The sequence below is a fragment of the Panthera onca genome, chromosome B3, assembly GCF_046562875.1.
Source record: "Panthera onca isolate mPanOnc1 chromosome B3, mPanOnc1 haplotype 2, whole genome shotgun sequence".
NCBI lineage: Eukaryota > Metazoa > Chordata > Mammalia > Carnivora > Felidae > Panthera > Panthera onca.
The window spans coordinates 74253540-74271336 of record NC_138344.1 but is presented as its reverse complement, the minus strand read 5'-3'; the positions used below and the strand labels follow the sequence as shown (position 1 = coordinate 74271336).

The window sequence follows — 17797 nt, the reverse complement described above, 5'->3', positions numbered from 1 at the left end:
AGAGGGAGACAAAGAATCCAAAGCAGGTTCCAGGCCCTGAGCTATCAGCACAGAGCCCAAATCAGGGCTGGAACCCATGGACTCAGAGGTCATTATCGGAGTCAAAGTTGATGCTTCACCAACTGAGCCACCCAGGTGCCTTGGAATACCATCTTTTAAAAAAACCTAACTGTGGGGCACTTTGTCTCTCTCTCAAAAATAAACATTAAAAATTTTTTTTAATACAGAACTTGTACATTATTGAACAAAACATTAAAAGTCATGTTAAGTATTAAAAACAAAATTTGAGGGGTGCCTGGGTGGCTCAGTTGGTTAAGTGGCTGACTTCAGGTCAGGTCATGACCTTGTGGCTCCCGAGTTTGAGCTCTTCATTGGGCTCTGCTGTCAGCACAGAGCCTGCTTTGGATCCTCTATCTCCTTTTCTCTCTGCCCCTCCCCTGTGCTTTCTTTCTCTCTCAAAAATAAATAGGGGCGCCTGAGTGGCTCAGTCGGTTGAGCATCCAACTTCAGCTCAGGTCATAATCTCGCGGTTCTTGAGTTCGAGCCCCACGTTGGGCTCTGTGCTGACAGCTCGGAGCATGGAGCCTGCTTCAGATTCTGTGTCTCCCTCCCTCTCTGCCCCTCCCCTGCTTGAGCTCTGTCTCTCGCTCTCTCTTGAAGATAAATAAACAATATAAAAAGAAAATTTTTAATAAATAAACATTTAAAAAAATCTGAGATTCTGTGGCCAAACTGAGTCTTAACATTAAGTCAGAGGTGCTTGGCTGGCTCAGTCAGAAGAGCATGTGAGTCTTGATCTTGGGGTTGTGAGTTCAAACCCCACATTGGGTGTAGAGATTACATAAATAAAATAAATAGATCTTTAAAAAAGTCAAGGGGCGCCTGGGTGGCTCAGTCAGTTAAGTGTCCGACTTTGGCTCAGATCATGATGCCACAGTTCCTGAGTTCGAGCCCTGCATCTGGCTCTGTACTGACAGCTCAGAGCCTGGAGCCTGCTTCAAATTCTGTGTCTCCCCCTCTCTCTGCCCCTCCCCCGCTCGTGCTCTGTCTCTCTCTCAAAAATAAACAAACGTTAAAAAAATTAAGTCAAATACTAAAGGATATAGGATTTTATCTCTGGATCCATTGATAGATTTTTTTTAGTTTATTTGGAGAGAGAGAGAGCTCGCGCGGGCGCCTGAGTGGGGGAGGGGCAGAGAGTGGGAGACAGAATCTCGAGAAGACTTGGTGCTGTCAGCACAGAGCTTGACACGGCTGGAAGGCTGGACTTCACAAACCGTGAGATCATGACCTGAGCCAAAACCATAACCAACTGAGCCACCCAGGTGCCCCAATTGATTGATTTTTGTATGTAAGTATTAAGCTTTTGAATGTAATTGTTACTTGTGACTTACAATACTTTTATTTTTTATTTTAGAGCGTGCGAGTGGGGGAGAGGGGCAGAGGGAAAGAGAGAATCTTAGGCAGGCACCACGCTCAGTGGGAGCTGGACTCAAGGCTCTACCCTATGACCCTGTGATCATGACCTGAACCAAAATCAAAGAGTTGGAGGCTCAACTGACTGAGCCATCCAGGTGCCCCTTATAATACTTTTTTTTTTTTTTTTTTAATTTTTTTTTTTATTTATTTTTGGGACAGAGAGAGACAGAGCATGAACGGGGGAGGGACAGAGAAAGAGGGAGACACAGAATCGGAAACAGGCTCCAGGCTCTGAGCCATCAGCCCAGAGCCCGACGCGGGGCTCGAACTCACGGACCGTGAGATCGTGACCTGGCTGAAGTCGGACGCTCAACCGACTGCGCCACCCAGGCGCCCCTCCTTATAATACTTTTTAAATGTATATGGACATTTATGTCTTAGGATATACTATGTGTTCCATTGAAAGAAATATACCATTTCATAATTAAGTCATTTTGAGAAACTATTGGCCTTCCCTCTCATGATTTTGAAATTGGGTATGTTGCTTGGTGACATTTTGTGAAGTGCTTTTCATTGGGCAGCTTCGTGTTTTCCCAGCCACACTTGAAGCCGCTTAATGCCACAGAGAACTTTTCTACCTTCAGCACCCATTTTAGGACTTGTTCTAGTGATTGCTAAGTAAATGTCAGCTAATTGACTTTCTTTGGGACCTGCCTTGTGCTATTTCCTGTTCATTAGCATCCCCACTAGAGGGCAGGCTGGGCTAGAGAGGAGAGAGGGGGAGCAGATTTTTCTTTTCTGGCTAATCCTGGCCTCCCTCTCCCCCACCCCACCTTGCAGGCTGGCAACTGCAGAGTTTCTCGGACACGTGTACAGCTCTGGGCTACACAAGGGAAAGTTGTCTTCCGAAGCGACTGATTACATTATCTTCTTGTAGCATTCTGTGTAGAAGGAAAGGGGAAGTACGTTAATTTACCTAGGATTTAAATTCTGTTGACCAAAAAGCAATTGAGTAACTATGGGATTTCTAATACTCTCATGTCCTGTGACCTTGAGAATCAGAAATTTTTGTGTGCCAGAGAGGATGTACAGATGTGATACAGAAGCTAAAAACCCTTTCTTTAGCCAGGAATTTGAATAGGAACTATCAGTATGAACTCATGAAGTGTTTTATCTTACTATATCTGTTGAAAAGGTCTAGAAACAATGACCAATCCAGTAGTAGATCTTAAAATGCCATTTCCCATGGAAAGCCACCAGAGCTTAAAGAAATGGCTGATTCCAGGTCTGGGGCAGAAAATGTACGAGACAAACACGGAACAGCTTATCTTACCAGATAGCAAGAAGCCAGCAAACACTATCAGGGTAATGTCAAAAGGACTCAGTGGCTTGGTCGGTTAAGCGTCCAACTCTTGATTTTGGCTCAGGTCATGATTTCACGGTTCATGGATTTGAGCCCTGTGTTGGCCTCTTCTCTCTGCCCATCCCCCACTTGCTCTCTCTCAAAAATAAATAAACTTAAAAAAAAAAAAAGGACTCAGGAGCCAAGTTCTCATGGCCAAAGATGGGATAATTTGAGCACTAAAAGGGTAACTTCATTGGGGCGTCTGGGTGGCTCAGTCGGTTAAGTGTCCACTTTTGGCTCAGGTCATGATCTTGCGGTTCATGAGTTTGAGCCCTGTGTCGGGCTCTGTGCTGACAGCTCAGAGCCTGGAGCCTGCTTCAAATTCTGTGTCTCCCTCTCACTCTGTTCCTCCCCCGCTCACGCTCTTTCTCTCTCTCTCTCTCCCTCAAAAATAAATAAAGCTTAGGGGCGCCTGGGTGGCGCAGTCGGTTAAGCGTCCGACTTCAGCCAGGTCACGATCTCGCGGTCTGTGAGTTCGAGCCCCGCGTCAGGCTCTGGGCTGATGGCTCGGAGCCTGGAGCCTGTTTCCGATTCTGTGTCTCCCTCTCTCTCTGCCCCTCCCCCGTTCATGCTCTGTCTCTCTCTGTCCCAAAAATAAATAAAAAACGTTGAAAAAAAAATTTAAAAAAAAAAAAAAAAAAAAAAAAAAAAAATAAATAAAGCTTAAAAAAAATAAATAAAAGGGTAACTTCATAAACATTAAGTATGTTTAAATCCATGAGTTCATAATGGTGTATGTGTGTGTGTAAGTAACTAATTGTTTGCCCTTTTGCAGGATGATAGAAAATTAAATCATATTGGAGATGGTAAATAAAGGAAAAGAATCCGTTACTTTGTTGCTTCTCTATAAACTATACCTGGAGGTAATGAAATAGAATATAAAGGGAGTGTCCTTTTGTAAAACTTCCAAAAATTATGACAGTTTGAATATAGCTGTCTTGAAATTCCTGGTAAATTAATGAATCTAGGCATTAAGCATCTAGGTCTGGATGCTTCAATGATTAAATTAAGGGAAAAGAAAGGAATGGAGGGGGAACTTATAGATTGAGACTTAAAAGGCATATGAAATTCTTAAAAATGGGCAAAGCTGAACCATAATGTCTACAGATCCACACTTGGGTGATAAAACTACAAAAATAAACTTAAAGGACATAATTATCATGCATCACAATATCCATCTATGCCAGGAAGGAGGGGCTATGATGAAGGTGAAGAATGTAGGGATGGGGTGGCTGGGCTTTGGGTGTCTGCAAAGTTCTGTTTTTTTTCTCTGGATGATGGTTTACAAGTGTTCACTTTCTGTTAGTTTATTAAGCTATACCTTTGTTTTTCATGGTTTTCTGTATCTGTGTTTTAACATAAAATAAAAAGATGAGGGATGCCTGGCTGGCTCAGTCATAAGAGCATGCGACTCGATCTTGGGGTTGTGAATTCAAGCGCCATGGTGGCTGTAGACATTACTTAAATAAATAAAAAACTTAAAGTAAAATAAAAAGATTAACTAAAATGTGTTAGGGACACCTTAGTGGCTCAGTCGGTTAAGCGTCGAACTCTTGATTTTGGCTCAGGTCGTAACCTCACAGTTCAGTGAGATGGAGCCCTGGCATTGGTCTCTGTGCTTAGTGTGGAGCTGGCTTGGGATTCTCTCTCCCTTTCTCTCTGCCCGTCTCTCCCTCTCTCAAAATAAACTTAAAAAAAAAATTAAAAGTGTGTTAACTACATTTTATCATTTCTCTGCAGGGCATGTAGCCTAATTTTATTCTAATTGTCAAAATAATTTTTAAGGCTAATACCTTTAAATCACTGGGCATTTAGATACCTGGAGGGCTCTGGAACCCCAGTTCCCTGCCTCTTTCATGGAGGGACTTATTTCCAAACCAATTTTCTTTCTCCTCTAAATTTTATTTACATTGCTCACTCTCCTCTTAAACTGTAGCGTCAGCAATATATGACATAGGCTTACAGGGCACACTCTAATCAATATAGAGTGGAAAGGTGAGAGCAGCTAACATACAGTCAGTGGTTACTCCATGCCAGGAACAGTTCTGAGTGCTGGCTCCACTGACCTTTAATCCTTCTAACAACACCGAGGTGCAGGCACATCCCGGTTTTAGAGATGAAGAAACCCAGAGGCACCTGACTCTACCGTGTGCCTAACATCTCTGTTGTACCGCCTCTGATCATTTTCTCAGGTATCGCATGCCATTGATGAAGCTGAAGATTTGGCTGTATATTTTTAAGTGTAATAGACTCCATTACTAACTATACATTAACACGTGATCCACTCTGACCATAGCTGCTTCTCTGCTTACACATGATAGCTGGTTATTGGCTGTTCTCTATGAAACACTTGGTGTTTCCTCCTCCAGTTTTTTCTTTTGCAGCAATTCCCAGAAACTCCATTTTATTTGTTGGAGTTTATTCTCATTTTCTGGGTGTGGACTTCCATCCTACCAGTCTGTTTATACATGCCCTCAGCCTGATTCAGATCAGAGGTGAAGTTATCCCTCAGCCAGCGCCCCTGATTTATGGAGGATCATCGCTCCCTTTGTGGTCTTCCTATAAAGCTGATTTCTGAGGATTTAGGCCAAGGCCTTGCTACTTAAACTATGGTCCCTGGACCAGCAGCATCAACATCAATTAGGAGCGTGTAAGAAAAATAATCTCCTGGCCACTCCAGACCTGCTGAATGAGCATTTTATCAAGATCCCCAGGTGATTCATATGCACTTTTAAATCTGAGAAGCATGGAGTAGGGGACATCTAAAATCCTTATAGTTCTCCAGTCTATGCTGCTATGAGAGATGTCTATGCGGTTATTGTTTATCCTTGGTTCTCCTGTTTGCTGTGTGGGCTTGGGCAATTACTTGACCTCTGTATGCCTTTGTTTCTTCATCTGTAATGTGGTACTTGCTTCAAAGGGTTGTTTTGTAACGTGCTCAGAACAGTACCTGGCACACAGAAGGTACTATAAGTGTTAGCTCTCTTAATATTGAATGAGCTTTCATGAATGCTTTGGAGTCCCAGTGTCAGGTCAAGCAGGAAGAAGAACAGGTTTGATGACTGACAATGGAACTGGTTCACTGGGGATGGGACTATAGAGGCTTCTGGTCTCCAAGTGGGAGGTCAGAAATTTAAGGCCTGGAGGCTATATGGAGTAGCTGGTAGAGGGCCCTGTCTTTTTAAGAACTGGGGACACACAGCAGATGTGCCTTCTCCCAGAAATTCCCACTTATATGGCCCAGTGGTAGCGCTGCCTGTGAGAGAGGTCCTGGAAATCACCGGGCTGCGCCAGGCCAGGCTGCACCAGGGTGCTGGCTGCTTGGAGAGCTGCAAGAAGTCTATGAAATTGGTGTTAGAGAGAAGCCTGTGAAGACAGGCAGGAACGAAACAGCACAAAAGTTGTGTAAAGTAAATGAGCATCTCTTATTATTAGCATGTTGGAGAAGGCCTGTGGCCTGGTCTCATGGCACCCAGATGTTAGTTCTATCCAATTGCTCATACTTTGTGCAAGCCTGGTGGCTCTCCTATCCCTAGATGGCGGCCAGGACAGATGGGGGGGTGCTGTGTTCTCCTACTAGCCTGGAGCCTCAGGTCACATTCTGCGCACACGTCCCTCCAGGGCCTCCAGTTCAGCCAACACCTCCTTGGGCAGATCCTGATTGACTTGCTCTGTCAGGTAGCTCCGAATGTCACGCACCTCCTGTTCCCAGAAGTCCTTGGGGAGTGAGAATAGCTGTGTGGTATCTATGGCTCCCAGACCACTGAGATCCAAGGCACCTTCCTTTGGCACCAGCCCGATGGGCGTCTCTCGGGCACTGTCCTCCCCCTCTAGCCGCCGGCAGATCCAGTCTAGCACCCGAGCATTCTCTCCAAAGCCTGGCCACAGGAAGTGGCCCGCCTCATCCCGCCGGAACCAGTTGACGTGGAAGATGCGGGGTAGCCAGGCCCCCTTGCGCTCCTCCATGCTCAGCCAGTGTTCTAGGTAGCGCCCAAAGTTGTAGCCAAAAAAGGGCCGCATGGCAAATGGGTCGTGCATGATGACCTTCCCTGGGGAGGGGAGCAGGATGGGTAAGGAATCTTCCTCCTAACTGGAGAAGAGAAGGGCACCCTGCATCCAGCTGGAGGAAGTTGGGAAATGTTGGTGGCTCCAGAAGATCCTCAGAGTGGGGTGAAGAGAAGGGATTGGGAAAAGAGACCCGTGGAAAGGGCAGGCAGGAGGAAGGGAGAAAGGTCTGGCTCAGAAAGGGAGAGAAGCAGCCACGTGGGTGTATAGGGATGGCACTCACCTTTGTGTTCAGCCGCAGCAGTGGACTCAGAGCGCATAGCACTGCCTACAAACACCCCGTGGCGCCAGTTGAAGGCCTCATATACCAAGGGTACTCCTAGAACACCATTGAACAGGGTCACAGGCAGCTTTTGTCTGTGGGCCCTCACCACATCCCTCCTGGTGATCTTGATTCCTGGTCTCTCTCTCCTAGTATCTCTGCTTTCCCATTTTCAAACCCCATGCCTCCCCATATTTTGCATTCTGAGGGGACAGCTCTAGAGATAGACAGCAACAGTTGGCAATCTAGGCTGAGCTTTAAGTATAAGAGGGAGGTGGGCCCTGAGATAGAAACAGACCTTTTACCAAGAAGGCATGGAGCCCACACAATGCTTACCTTTGGGTCTGCGGCCTCCAAAGATGATGGCATCAATGGGGACACCCTCAGGGGCCTCCCAGGCTGGGTCCATGATGGGGCACTGGCGAGCCGGGGCACAAAAGCGAGAGTTGGGATGTGCACAGGGCTCCTTGTCTCCTGGCAGGGGAAATACAAATACTTTCAGTTCCAAGGGCTTTTCCACCCCCAACACACACATATATTTGCATGCACTCTTGCAAAATTTCTGTTTGCGTCAACTCCCTGCAACCTTGTGTGGTAAGGAGCAGGGAGAAGGGAGCCAGGACATCTTTCCCAAAAGATCAGGTTATTTATCCATAATGGTGCTACCAGCTGTGCTATGTGAGAAAGAATGGGCAAGGAATTGGGGTTTAGCAGGACACTACTGTCTATGCCAAGCTGTAGCTACTTGGCATTGTCCAGTGCTCAAGAGAATGGGCTTAGATCTTGGCATAAGGTTTTCGCAGAAATTTTATCCCAGAAATGATTTATATATGGGATTAAAAAAATTTTTTTTAATGTTTATTTATTATTGAGAGACAGAGACACAGAGCGTGAGCAGGGGAGGGGCAGAGAGAGGGGGAGACACAGACTCTGAAGCAGGCTCCAGGCTCTGAGCTGTCAGCACAGAGCCTGATGCGAGGTTCAAACCCACGAACTGTGAGATCATGACCTGAGCTGAAGTTGGTCACCCAACCAGCTGAACCACCCAGGCGCCCCACTGTGGGATTATTATTTAAACAAACATTCAAACCTAAAGCAAAAACTGAGGCTGTCAATGAGTACTTCAGACAATTGACTTTCCATCAGCAAATAGAGGAAGATGGGGTCTTCTGAGCTTTCAAAATGTAAACAGCAATTGATTTTGAAGCTAGAAGAATTTTGGTGATTTCCCTGGGTCTCCTTAGACCCAGAGGGAACAATATGTCTTGAAGACCTCACATATAACCTGGGCAGGTGAAACCTGAGGAGCATAGGACATTTGGTCCCTAGGGAGAGAATGGGACCAAGTCAGTGGCATGTGTATAAAGCACCACCAGGGGGTCCTAAATGGACACAGTAGCTTCTCTGCTGGAGGTTGCTGGTTAGACCTGGGAAGGGGGGCAAGGGAGTTGTACAGCCAGCCCATCTCTCCCTGCCGCGCCCCCCGCCCCTGCCCAGCGCCTGCTTCCACTTGCATATAAGAGCCTCTTGCACTTCCAGCAGCCCCCAATTTAGGACCCTGGCACAGGGTATTATTCTGGGAATAGCAGCTGGGCACAACATGCCCTAGTTATACCCGTGAATCTAGAGATGATGAAAGGGTTGGGGAACTAGCCTGCGGGGAAGTATGAAAGTTTCTTGGGTTTCTCAGTTGGGTGGGAAGGCCAAGGAGGGCTTAATGATGGTGGTGGAGAAAGCAAGGGGTGATTAGATAAGGAGGGAGAATGCTTGGTCAGTCCGGAAGACGTGAATGTAGGCTTCAGTGACCACAAGGCCACCCTCCCCAGCATGCCCTTCTTTGCTTCCATTCTTAGGTCTCTGGGCTAACTGCAGAAGGTCCAGAGTGCAGGGTTGGGGGAGGGGCAGGGCTGCTAGGCATCAGGGGCGATGACAGGGTTGAGAAACTAGCTGTTAGAAGAGGCTAAAGAGCTGGTCTGATTTCGCCTGGAAGGATTTGGGTGTGCGTGTTAGAGGGATAGAGAAGGGTGAGGGTAACAACGCTGACCTTTAGACAATAATTATTATACAAGGGATGGTGGGAGCCAAGTGGCAGGGGGAGGGGCAGGCTTCCTCCTCCCTAATGGGTCAAACTTTGTGGACTATGCTTTGAGCCCAAGTCCTTGTGTAAAAATTTTCAAAACAGTCCTTCCCTTTCCTTTTTAAAAAAATTCCAAGAGCACCTGGGTGGTTCAGTTAAGTGTCTGACTCTTGATTTCAGCTCAGGTCATGATCTCAGGGTTTGTGAGTTCGAGCCCTGCTTTGAGGTCTGTGCTTCAGTGCTTCCCCACTTGTTCTCTCTCTCTCTCTCTCTCAAATAAACTTAAAAAAAAAAAAGCTCCAGCTTACTTTTATCGGAAATTTGCTATGTATTCAGCACTATGCTGAACACTTTGCATGCATTATTATTTCTTAAAGTTTATTTATTTAGTTTGAGGGGGAAAGGGGCAGAGAGAGAGGGAGGAGAGAGAATCCCAAGTAGGGGCTCAAACTCACGATCTGTGAGATCATGACCTGAGCCGAAATCAAGACACGGACGCTTAACCAATGGCACTCCTGCATGCATTATTTAATTTAACTCTCCAACAGCCGAGATAGGTACTTTGGTAACTGCCTCCATTTAGCTGATGGGGCAATTGAAGTTCATGAGGGTAAGCAGCTTAGCCAGGTCCCAAAGCCAATACCTGGAGTTGGGACTTGACCTGAGATCTCACCTGGGGTTAGAAACCGGGAATATTTATAATTTCCTGTGACTCCCAGAGGTCCTGGAGGACAGCCACAGGTTGTGGAGAAGCCTTTTACATCATCAAGGTGCTGAACCCTAGGGGCTGTATCACGACTCCCCCATCATACATACCAGGTTTCCAGGGTTTTCCCAGCCAGGAGGTCACAGTGACACCAGGTGGAAGAGGCTGGTCAATGCCCTCCCAGTACACTCCACCATCACTGGTCTCAGCCACATTGGTGAAAAGAGTGTTACTCTGGATTGTGGCCATGGCATTGGGATTAGTGGTGGCAGAGGTGCCAGGGGCCACGCCGAAGAAGCCATTCTCAGGGTTGATGGCCCGGAGTCGACCTGTCAGGAGCAGAAGTGAAGGAAAGGAAGGATCAACCTGTAAGAGTTGAGAGGTGCGTCCATGGAAGGTCCTATTCTGTTCCCTCTTGCCCTGAGCTGGCCCCCAGATCTTATGGAGAAAGCCCTTCTGTCTCTAGGGTGGGTAGACTGCCAGGAGGTATAGGGCAGGGTCCACCATGAGCAGTGAAGGGGAGACTCCTATGCTCTGGTATGAGCCAGAACTGAGTATGATCCATGGGCCTCTCACCGTCACTGTCAAACCTCATCCAGGCAATGTCATCCCCCACACACTCCACTTTCCAGCCTGGCAGTGCTGGCCGCATCATGGCCAGGTTAGTCTTGCCGCAGGCGCTGGGGAAGGCGGCTGCCACATAGCGCTTCTTCCCTGCGGGGTTGGTGATACCCAGGATCTGCGTGTCGAGGAGGGAGGGAACAAAGAGGAGGTCAGTTATGGTCTGCACAGAAAGGACAGCTAGGGGTTAACAGGGAGGACAAATAATTATTGCCTAAACAGGTGCACCACCTTGCCACAGGGCTGGTGTGGCAGCAAGTTGAAGCCCCCTCAATGGTCAGCAGCCTGGGGCCAAAGCTTTGGTCATTTGGGCAGAGTCCCTCCCAACCGGCCCGGCACCTGGCGGTGGGGAGATGAGGCTGACCAGCCAGGCCCCACTCCTGCCCTGCTCCCTGCAGCTGCCTAGGTCCTCACCAGGCCCTCACCAGCATGTGCTCCGCCAGCCAGCCCTCATCCCGGGCCAGCCGAGAGGCGATGCGAAGGGCAAAGCACTTCTTGCCCAGCAAGGAGTTGCCGCCATAGCCGCTGCCGAAGGAGACGATCTCTCTCTGGTCAGGCACGTGGCCAATCAGGGTTTTCTCTGGGTTGCATGGCCAATGGCTCACCGGCTCCCCTGGGGACAATGGGGTTATGGGGTCATGGGGCCGGCTGTTGGTAGGGGCATGAGGAACTGGGGCATTAGGAGCTGGAGGGTATTGGGATTGGCAGGAGAGACACTGAGGAGCGGTGGTGGTGCCAATGAGTAGCTTACCACCCCCCCACACCCCAAGTATCTATCAGCTCCTACGTCCCTGTTCTGGGACATGACATGGATAAGTGACTTTTTTCAATCTTGTGCAAATTGCTCTGCCAACACAGCATTGCCCCAGCCCAGACTGCTGCTTTAGATTTTGGGAATGAGGTGTTTCACTAATTCAGATGGGTAGGATTGAGGGTTTCCTCTGAATGCAAGCAGGTCTCTGTGGCCTCCCCTAGGCAGGGTAGGCGCTCACCTTGCCCAGTCAGGGGCTGGCCCACAGAGTGCAGACACTTGACAAAGTTGCCATCTCCCAGGGCCTGAAGCACAGGCGTCCCCAGCCGGGTCATGATGCGCATGCTTGCCACCACGTAGGCCGAATCAGTGAGCTGCACTCCGATTCGGGACAGTGGGGAGCCCACGGGACCCATGCTGAATGGAAGCACATACATGGTTCGGCCTATGGAGGAAAAATACCACCAGGATGAAGGGTTCTAACCTGTTAATATCTTCAGTGCCCCTGCTTCTGTGTCCCTGCCCCGGTTACCCTGCATGCAGCCTGGAAACCTCTCATCCACAGCTTGCTGGAACTCAGCTGGGGACATCCAGTTGCCTAGCTGCCCACGGGCCCCACCAGCCGGGAGGGGCACTGTGTCCCGTTGAGAAGGAGTTACAATCACTGTCTTGCTCTCTACTCGTGCCACATCCTTGGGGTCTGTGCGGGCCAGCCAGCTGGGGGAGAAAGGATTATCAGGAAGACGTGGCCAGATGATCTCCCTCATCCCCAGACCCAATGTTTCAAGTCCAACTTTGACTCTATGTCTTTTGTGGGTCTTATTTTTGCCCATCCATTTGCACCTCAGTTGCTTGCTCCAGATTTTGTCCCATCTAAGGGGTAGTTCCTTTGGCCCAGCCTTCTAAAGGCCTCTGCCCTCGGCAAAAACTCTGAACTTGGAAGAGGGGAAAAAAAAAAAAGCAAAGGTTTTTATTTGTATTAGCTTCTTTCCTTAACACAAAAAATATAGACCAATCCCACTAATTCCTAATTCTGTTTCCCCCAGAGCTCCCATTCTTGCTCATTCCATTGGGATGGTCTAGTTAAATTTGATGTTTGTCTTGGTAAACCCAACGTGGCCTCTGTCCAATAAGCTGTTCCCATCCCATGGGTCACGGGGCTCAGGGCTTACCAGTTGTTGTACTTGGGGAGCTTTCGGATAAGTCCCTGCTTTTCCAGCAGGGCCAATGTGGCAGTGTTCTCAGCCTCGGTGCCATCACAGATGTGGATGCCCTCTGGTTGGCACAGGCGGGCACTGCGCTCCACAAAGTCTCGAACTCCAGCGGGCAGCTGGCTCAGATCTCCACTGAGTACTCGTAGGGTCTGGATGCTGCGCCATGATGACCAGCCCCAGGGGCTCAGCCCAGGCCAGCTAAGCCTAAGACAAGAAATAGGTAATGGGCTGGGTGTTCTCATGGAAGATGGGCAAGTCAAGGGGACAGAAAGCTTAGGCTGCCATGGAGCATGCTAAAACAGGTCTTGGTGCAGGCACCTTGAAGAGCAGGTGAGAGTAGGTGTGTGGGACGACGGGTTCAGGCCACGTGTACCTTGTGGCCTCCATGAGTCTCAGTGAGGGTGTTTTCTTGTCAGCAAGGGACAAATATTGCCAAAGGAGCATAAAGGCACATGCCTGGTGGCGTGGAGGGTATATGTCGGCATGCTGAGGTTATTGCAGTCTTAACCCATGCCCACGTTTAACTCTGTCTGGTCAAGGTTGGAAATGAGGAGGTGCCCTATGACCCAGTGTCGATAAACTGTGCCCTGGTGACAGCTTCATGGGTCTGGTAGTTAAAGCCCTCATCCCTGTTCTTTCCATTCTTAAGTATAGTTTTTATAAGTTAAAAAAGCAGCTGCTTTTACTTTTTTCTTCTGGTGTGTATAAGACTGTGAAAGCCTCAGCAAAGGACCCAGTCTTTGAGATGGTACAGTCCCAGGTTTCCAGATTAGGGCTCTTGCACAGAGAGTTGGTAACTGGGTATTGGGGTTCCAGGCATCAGAGCTAGGGCTGCCCACCTGGGCCAACAAGGGTTGCATAAGATATTACTATTGGGTAGGTATCTTTGAGCTGGGTGGAAGGCTGACTGTTGGGGAATGTCAATGGCTGGGGTACATGCCCATTCCCATGAGGGCAGGGTCTCTGTTCTCTGTCCCTTCACACCCCTGGGAGAGGGAGAAGCAGGGTCTGCTCTGATTGGCCCGGACCCAGGGTGGAGTGACCCAGAGAGAGCAAAGGCCAAGAGAGGGAAGTTGCCCTTCTCTGATGCCAGGGCCTCGCCCACCAGAAACTGCTCCACACATCAGACTGCATGCCCCTGTTCCTCCCCTTAGAGGTCAAATGCCTAGAGAGTTTTGGGTGTTGGTGGTAGGTGGTAACATCAGACTGCAGAAAGCTCAGTTAAACTTAGGCTGTAAGCCTGGGGAAGGGAGACAGCTCAGACCATGGATATGGGAGTTGGAACCTGGCTAGAGTGGACCTGGGCTGGCAGGATTCAAACCCAGTGTGGCCTCAGGGGCAGAGGAAGAGGACTCCTGGGACCTGGCATTAATTTGAAAGGCAGACCCTCTCCCCGCAGGGGGCCTGGCTCAGGAAGTCTCTGGTGATCCTCTCTGACTCTCCACCAGTGGGACCCTCTCCTTTTCCTCTGCTCCAGAGGCCACCCACATGGGCTGGCCAAGAGGAACCAGCTGTGGGAGAGACTTGGGGGTTAGCTCAGACTTTGGGACACATGCTGGGGAGAAGGGAGGCCACAGAGGAACGACAGGAAGCTGTGAAAAGGGAGCAGGGCCTAGGAGCTTCCGTCCCAGACAGAGGCGAAGCCAACCTATTAGAATTGAAGGCAACTTGTCCCCCTCCTCCACCTTGTTTCCCTCTTTCCCCTGGCCGCAGGTCCCTTGGCTGCGCCAGGATTCCCTCCAGGTTCCAGTTCCCGGGAGGTCGGAAATGGAGGTTTACCTTCTGCCTTCTTTGGGGAGTTCTGAGCTCAGTCCCCCAGGGGTTCATGCACCCTTGACCCCAGGGTCCTACCGCGCTTCTAATAGCAACTGGGGCACAAGAGTTACATCTTAAAGAAAAGGAGAAGACGAGGAGACAGGGCTCTGTGGGGGCGAGCGAGGAGGGGAGGAAGTTGTGAGTGGCAGATCGAGACGGCGCGGTCAGAGATCAGCAAAGCAGGGACGGGGGAGGAGGGGACGGAAGCGGAGAGACTCGGAGCGGCGGCGGCCGCCCCAGATCTCCCGCGAGACACGGGCCAGAGAGGTTGGGGATGGAGACACACTCGCCCCGGGCCCGCCTCCTCCTCGGCTGAGAAAGCCGGCGGAGGCTGGCGGGCATGAGAGCGCCATTGGCAGCCCCGAGGGGGCGAGCGCGGCGGAAGGTGCGGGTCGGCCCCGGGCTAGGGCTCACTCACCGCAGGCCGGGGCGGTACACAGCAGCCATGGCACCTGGGGCTGCGGGGTGGCCACGAGAACCGAGCGGAGCCGGGGAGATAGGCGGGGAAAGAGGGTGCGCTGCTAAGCGAGCGGGAGCGAAGGCTGGGCGGGAGGCGCTTAAAAAGGAGGCGGGCGGGAGGGCGCAGGGGCGGAACCTCGCTGGGCCCGCGCGACCCTCTCTATGCCCTAGCCACACAGCCGCTCCCCCAGGGCACCAGGCCCCGGCCGGACCAGACGCCTCCCCTCCCCCAGCATCCTAGCCCCCACACCCATCTCTCTCATTGGACAGCTGGGCCCCCTACTCGGCTCCCCGCCTCCGCGAGGCTCCGCCCCCCGCTCCGCCTCGCCCCCTGCACATGATGTAACTTTGAGGACTCTTGCTACCGAGAGATAGCGACTGGGAGACAACGGGGTGGCAAACAAGCTAGGAACGAGGGGGGAAGCCAGGGCGAGGGCCCACGGAGGCTGGGAGTCCAGAAACCGAGGGTTGGGCATTGTCTTTTCTCTTCTCCTGGGGACTGGACACCGTAAGACCCATGTTTTTCTGTTTTCCAGGGTCCCAAAGCTAACGTTTTCTTGGTCCCCACCTCCTAAATACCTGTTTCTTCTCCCCCTGATGAGGGTTCTCTTCTGCCTTCCCATAAAATGATGGCGTCTCTCTACCCCAGAGTCTCTAATTTGGGCCTCTGCCCTGGCTATTCTTTCCACATTCCCCTGAAGAACTAGTCTGTCCCACCCAACCACCACCATAAAGTCCTCAGGTAATTTGTCAAGTTATGTCTCCATCCAGACATCTCTCTTCAACTTGATACCATTGGGTACCACCCCAAATGCCATAGTACCCGAGACTCAACATGCCTGTAGTAGGCACCTGCCCAGCATCCACTCCCCCTTTCTGGTAATATCACCCTGATGTTCCTTTACAGAACTACCTCCTCAGTCCATGGAGGCAATCATATAGGTCTCCTGTGGGTAGGCTCTCAGTTTGACCAATTTGTGTCTTCCTCACTTTGGCCACAGCAATTGGGAATGTTTAGGGATGGGCATGAGATCCCTCTCTGGAGCTTTTTCTGTAGACTTTCAAAATGAGCTCTTTCTGCTGGATTTGCTGAGCTGGTGGGACATAAGCATAGAGCTGCAGGGTATCAGCTCGGCACTGCAAAGCAGGAACCTGCCCTCAATGAAAGCCAGCCCAAAGGAAGCAGCAGAGGGATGGAGAGCTACAGATTCCTGATTTTTATTATAGGACTCAACAAATTTCTTAATTTCTTCTCTCGCTCAAGCTAATTTTAAGTGGATTTCTGCCATTTGCAACAGAAACAATGCTGATTCTCAGGTTTCTCAAAGTTCTGTGCTAAAACATAGTGGGAAAAGGAGAGCTGGCCTCAAGCCTTGGGCTTGCTATTGGCTCTCTATCTCTTCCACCCAGGCTCCATCCTGGACTCAACCTTATGTGTACGTGTTTGGATTCTTTCCTCCAGTTCCTACATTCAAACTCTGTCCACACCTATTCCACTTCAGACAACTGCCTCTTTGGCAACCCTTTGGGCCTAAAGGTGTGCATGCTGGTCGCAGCATGGATCTACTGAAGGTCATCATCTCTTCCCTAATGCTGCACCTGCTCTCATGGTTCCCTATCTCAGTGAATAGCACCAGCATCTAGGCAGCTGCTCCAGAGGAACCTGAATCAGTCTAGGCTATTCCTTTCTTCTCTTCCATAGCCAATCAGATGCTAGGACCTTTGGATTTGTACTTCATAATTAGCTCTCAAATCTGTGTATATCCCCATGGCCACTGCCATAGTTCAGGACTTACCTCTCACCTGGCTTCAAGTGATATCTTCCAAGCCACCTCTTGGGCTGCCACCATTCCAAATGCCACTCCTTCTCCCTCCCACCAAGCTACCCTCTAACTCTGCACAGAAGTTCACTTTGATGAGTTAAGAGAGAGAGGGGTAATTTTTATTGTGTGGACACTAGGCTGGGCTCTGTGCCAGCAGCTTTACATGCATTATTTCATTCAGATTCACAACCATCCTATTTTACAGATGTGGACACTGAGGCTTAGAGAGGTTAAGTCATTTGCTCAAAGTTATATAGCTGGTCAGCAGGAGAAATGAAATCTGAATCCAAACCTTTCTGACTCTAATTACTAAGTTATTTCCCCCCCTCCAATCCTATACTGTTCCCTTGATTTATCATTAAAAGAAAATGAGATCATATCACTCAGACTTAAAATCCCTCAAGGCTCCCTACCACATGGCAACTGATGTCCTTTATAATCTGACTCCTATTTATCCAACCTTTATCCCTGCCACCTTCTCTCCTATACACCAAACTGCAGTTTCCAGAGCACTTCTATGAACCTTTTCTGCTCTTCAGACTTAAATTAAACATCACCTCCTTTGTGAAGTCCGTTTGATTCTTAGAATTAACATCTATCTCATCCGTGTTGGTTTTATACTGTGTACATATATATATATATATATATATATATATATATATATATATATAAATGTTTTTATTTATTTTTGGGAGACAGAGGACGAGTGGGGGAGGGGCAGAGAGAGAGGGAGACACAGAGTCTGAAGCAGGCTCCAGGCTCTGAGCTGTCAGCACAGAGCCCGTATCGGGCTTGAACCCATGAACCATGAGATCATGACCTGAGCCAAAGTTGGATGCTCAATTGACTGAGCCTCTCAGGCGCCCCTACATACCTATATTTTTGAACTTATCACACTTTATTATAGTTGTTTTTGTATCTTTATAATCCTCACTTAAGTGTTAGCTCCTTGAAAGGAGGGCCCAAATTTTAGTCTTGTTGTTATTTTATCTTAATTTGGCCTTATTTGGTCAGCTAATAAATGCTGTTTGAATGAAGAATAAACAAGTCTCATGTTTCTGAACACTTCTCCCCCATTGTGTCCTTTCTTAGCTTAAGGGGCTCCCATGAGGATTTCCTTGTAGTCTCGATTCCCTTTATTCATTTTTTTGCTACACTTTTATTCAGTTCCCTGGCCCTC

At 49.2% G+C, this 17797-nt stretch overlaps 2 protein-coding genes across 3 annotated transcripts in view; one reads left to right on the top strand and one right to left on the bottom strand.

Annotated features, from left to right (window-relative positions):
• The window catches only part of NRL (neural retina leucine zipper), a 30057-nt gene that overhangs the window by 2882 nt on the left and 9378 nt on the right, over positions 1-17797 (top strand). The window contains exon 1 of one of the 2 annotated variants that reach the window (XM_060619305.2): positions 12633-12740. The exons of the other annotated variant lie outside the window; for it this stretch is intronic. The gene's annotated coding sequence lies outside the window, so the exon portion shown is untranslated. Of the gene's footprint in view, positions 1-12632; positions 12741-17797 lie in introns of those variants that run through there. 2 annotated transcript variants of the gene reach the window in all.
• Positions 6272-14884, bottom strand: PCK2 (phosphoenolpyruvate carboxykinase 2, mitochondrial). The gene is made up of 10 exons (XM_060619299.3): positions 14754-14884; positions 12479-12724; positions 11839-12023; positions 11548-11751; positions 10981-11168; positions 10511-10673; positions 10045-10263; positions 7488-7625; positions 7113-7208; positions 6272-6873 (listed from the first exon to the last, which is right to left on the bottom strand). The coding sequence occupies exons 1-10, from the start codon at positions 14780-14782 to the stop codon at positions 6419-6421; spliced, it is 1923 nt and encodes a 640-aa protein (XP_060475282.1). The 5' UTR covers positions 14783-14884; the 3' UTR covers positions 6272-6418.

What these genes read in the sequence shown, in the direction of transcription:
- PCK2 (XM_060619299.3), bottom strand. Translation starts at nt 14,782, where the DNA reads ATGGCTGCTGTGTACCGCCCCGGCCTGCG. An exon ending in CCAGCCCCTGACTGGGCAAG is followed by an intron (nt 11,169 to 11,547) that starts GTGAGCGCCTAC and finishes CATTGTCCCCAG; the next exon opens with GGGAGCCGGTGAGCCATTGG. An exon ending in GATGAGGTTTGACAGTGACG is followed by an intron (nt 10,264 to 10,510) that starts GTGAGAGGCCCA and finishes TGCTCCTGACAG; the next exon opens with GTCGACTCCGGGCCATCAAC.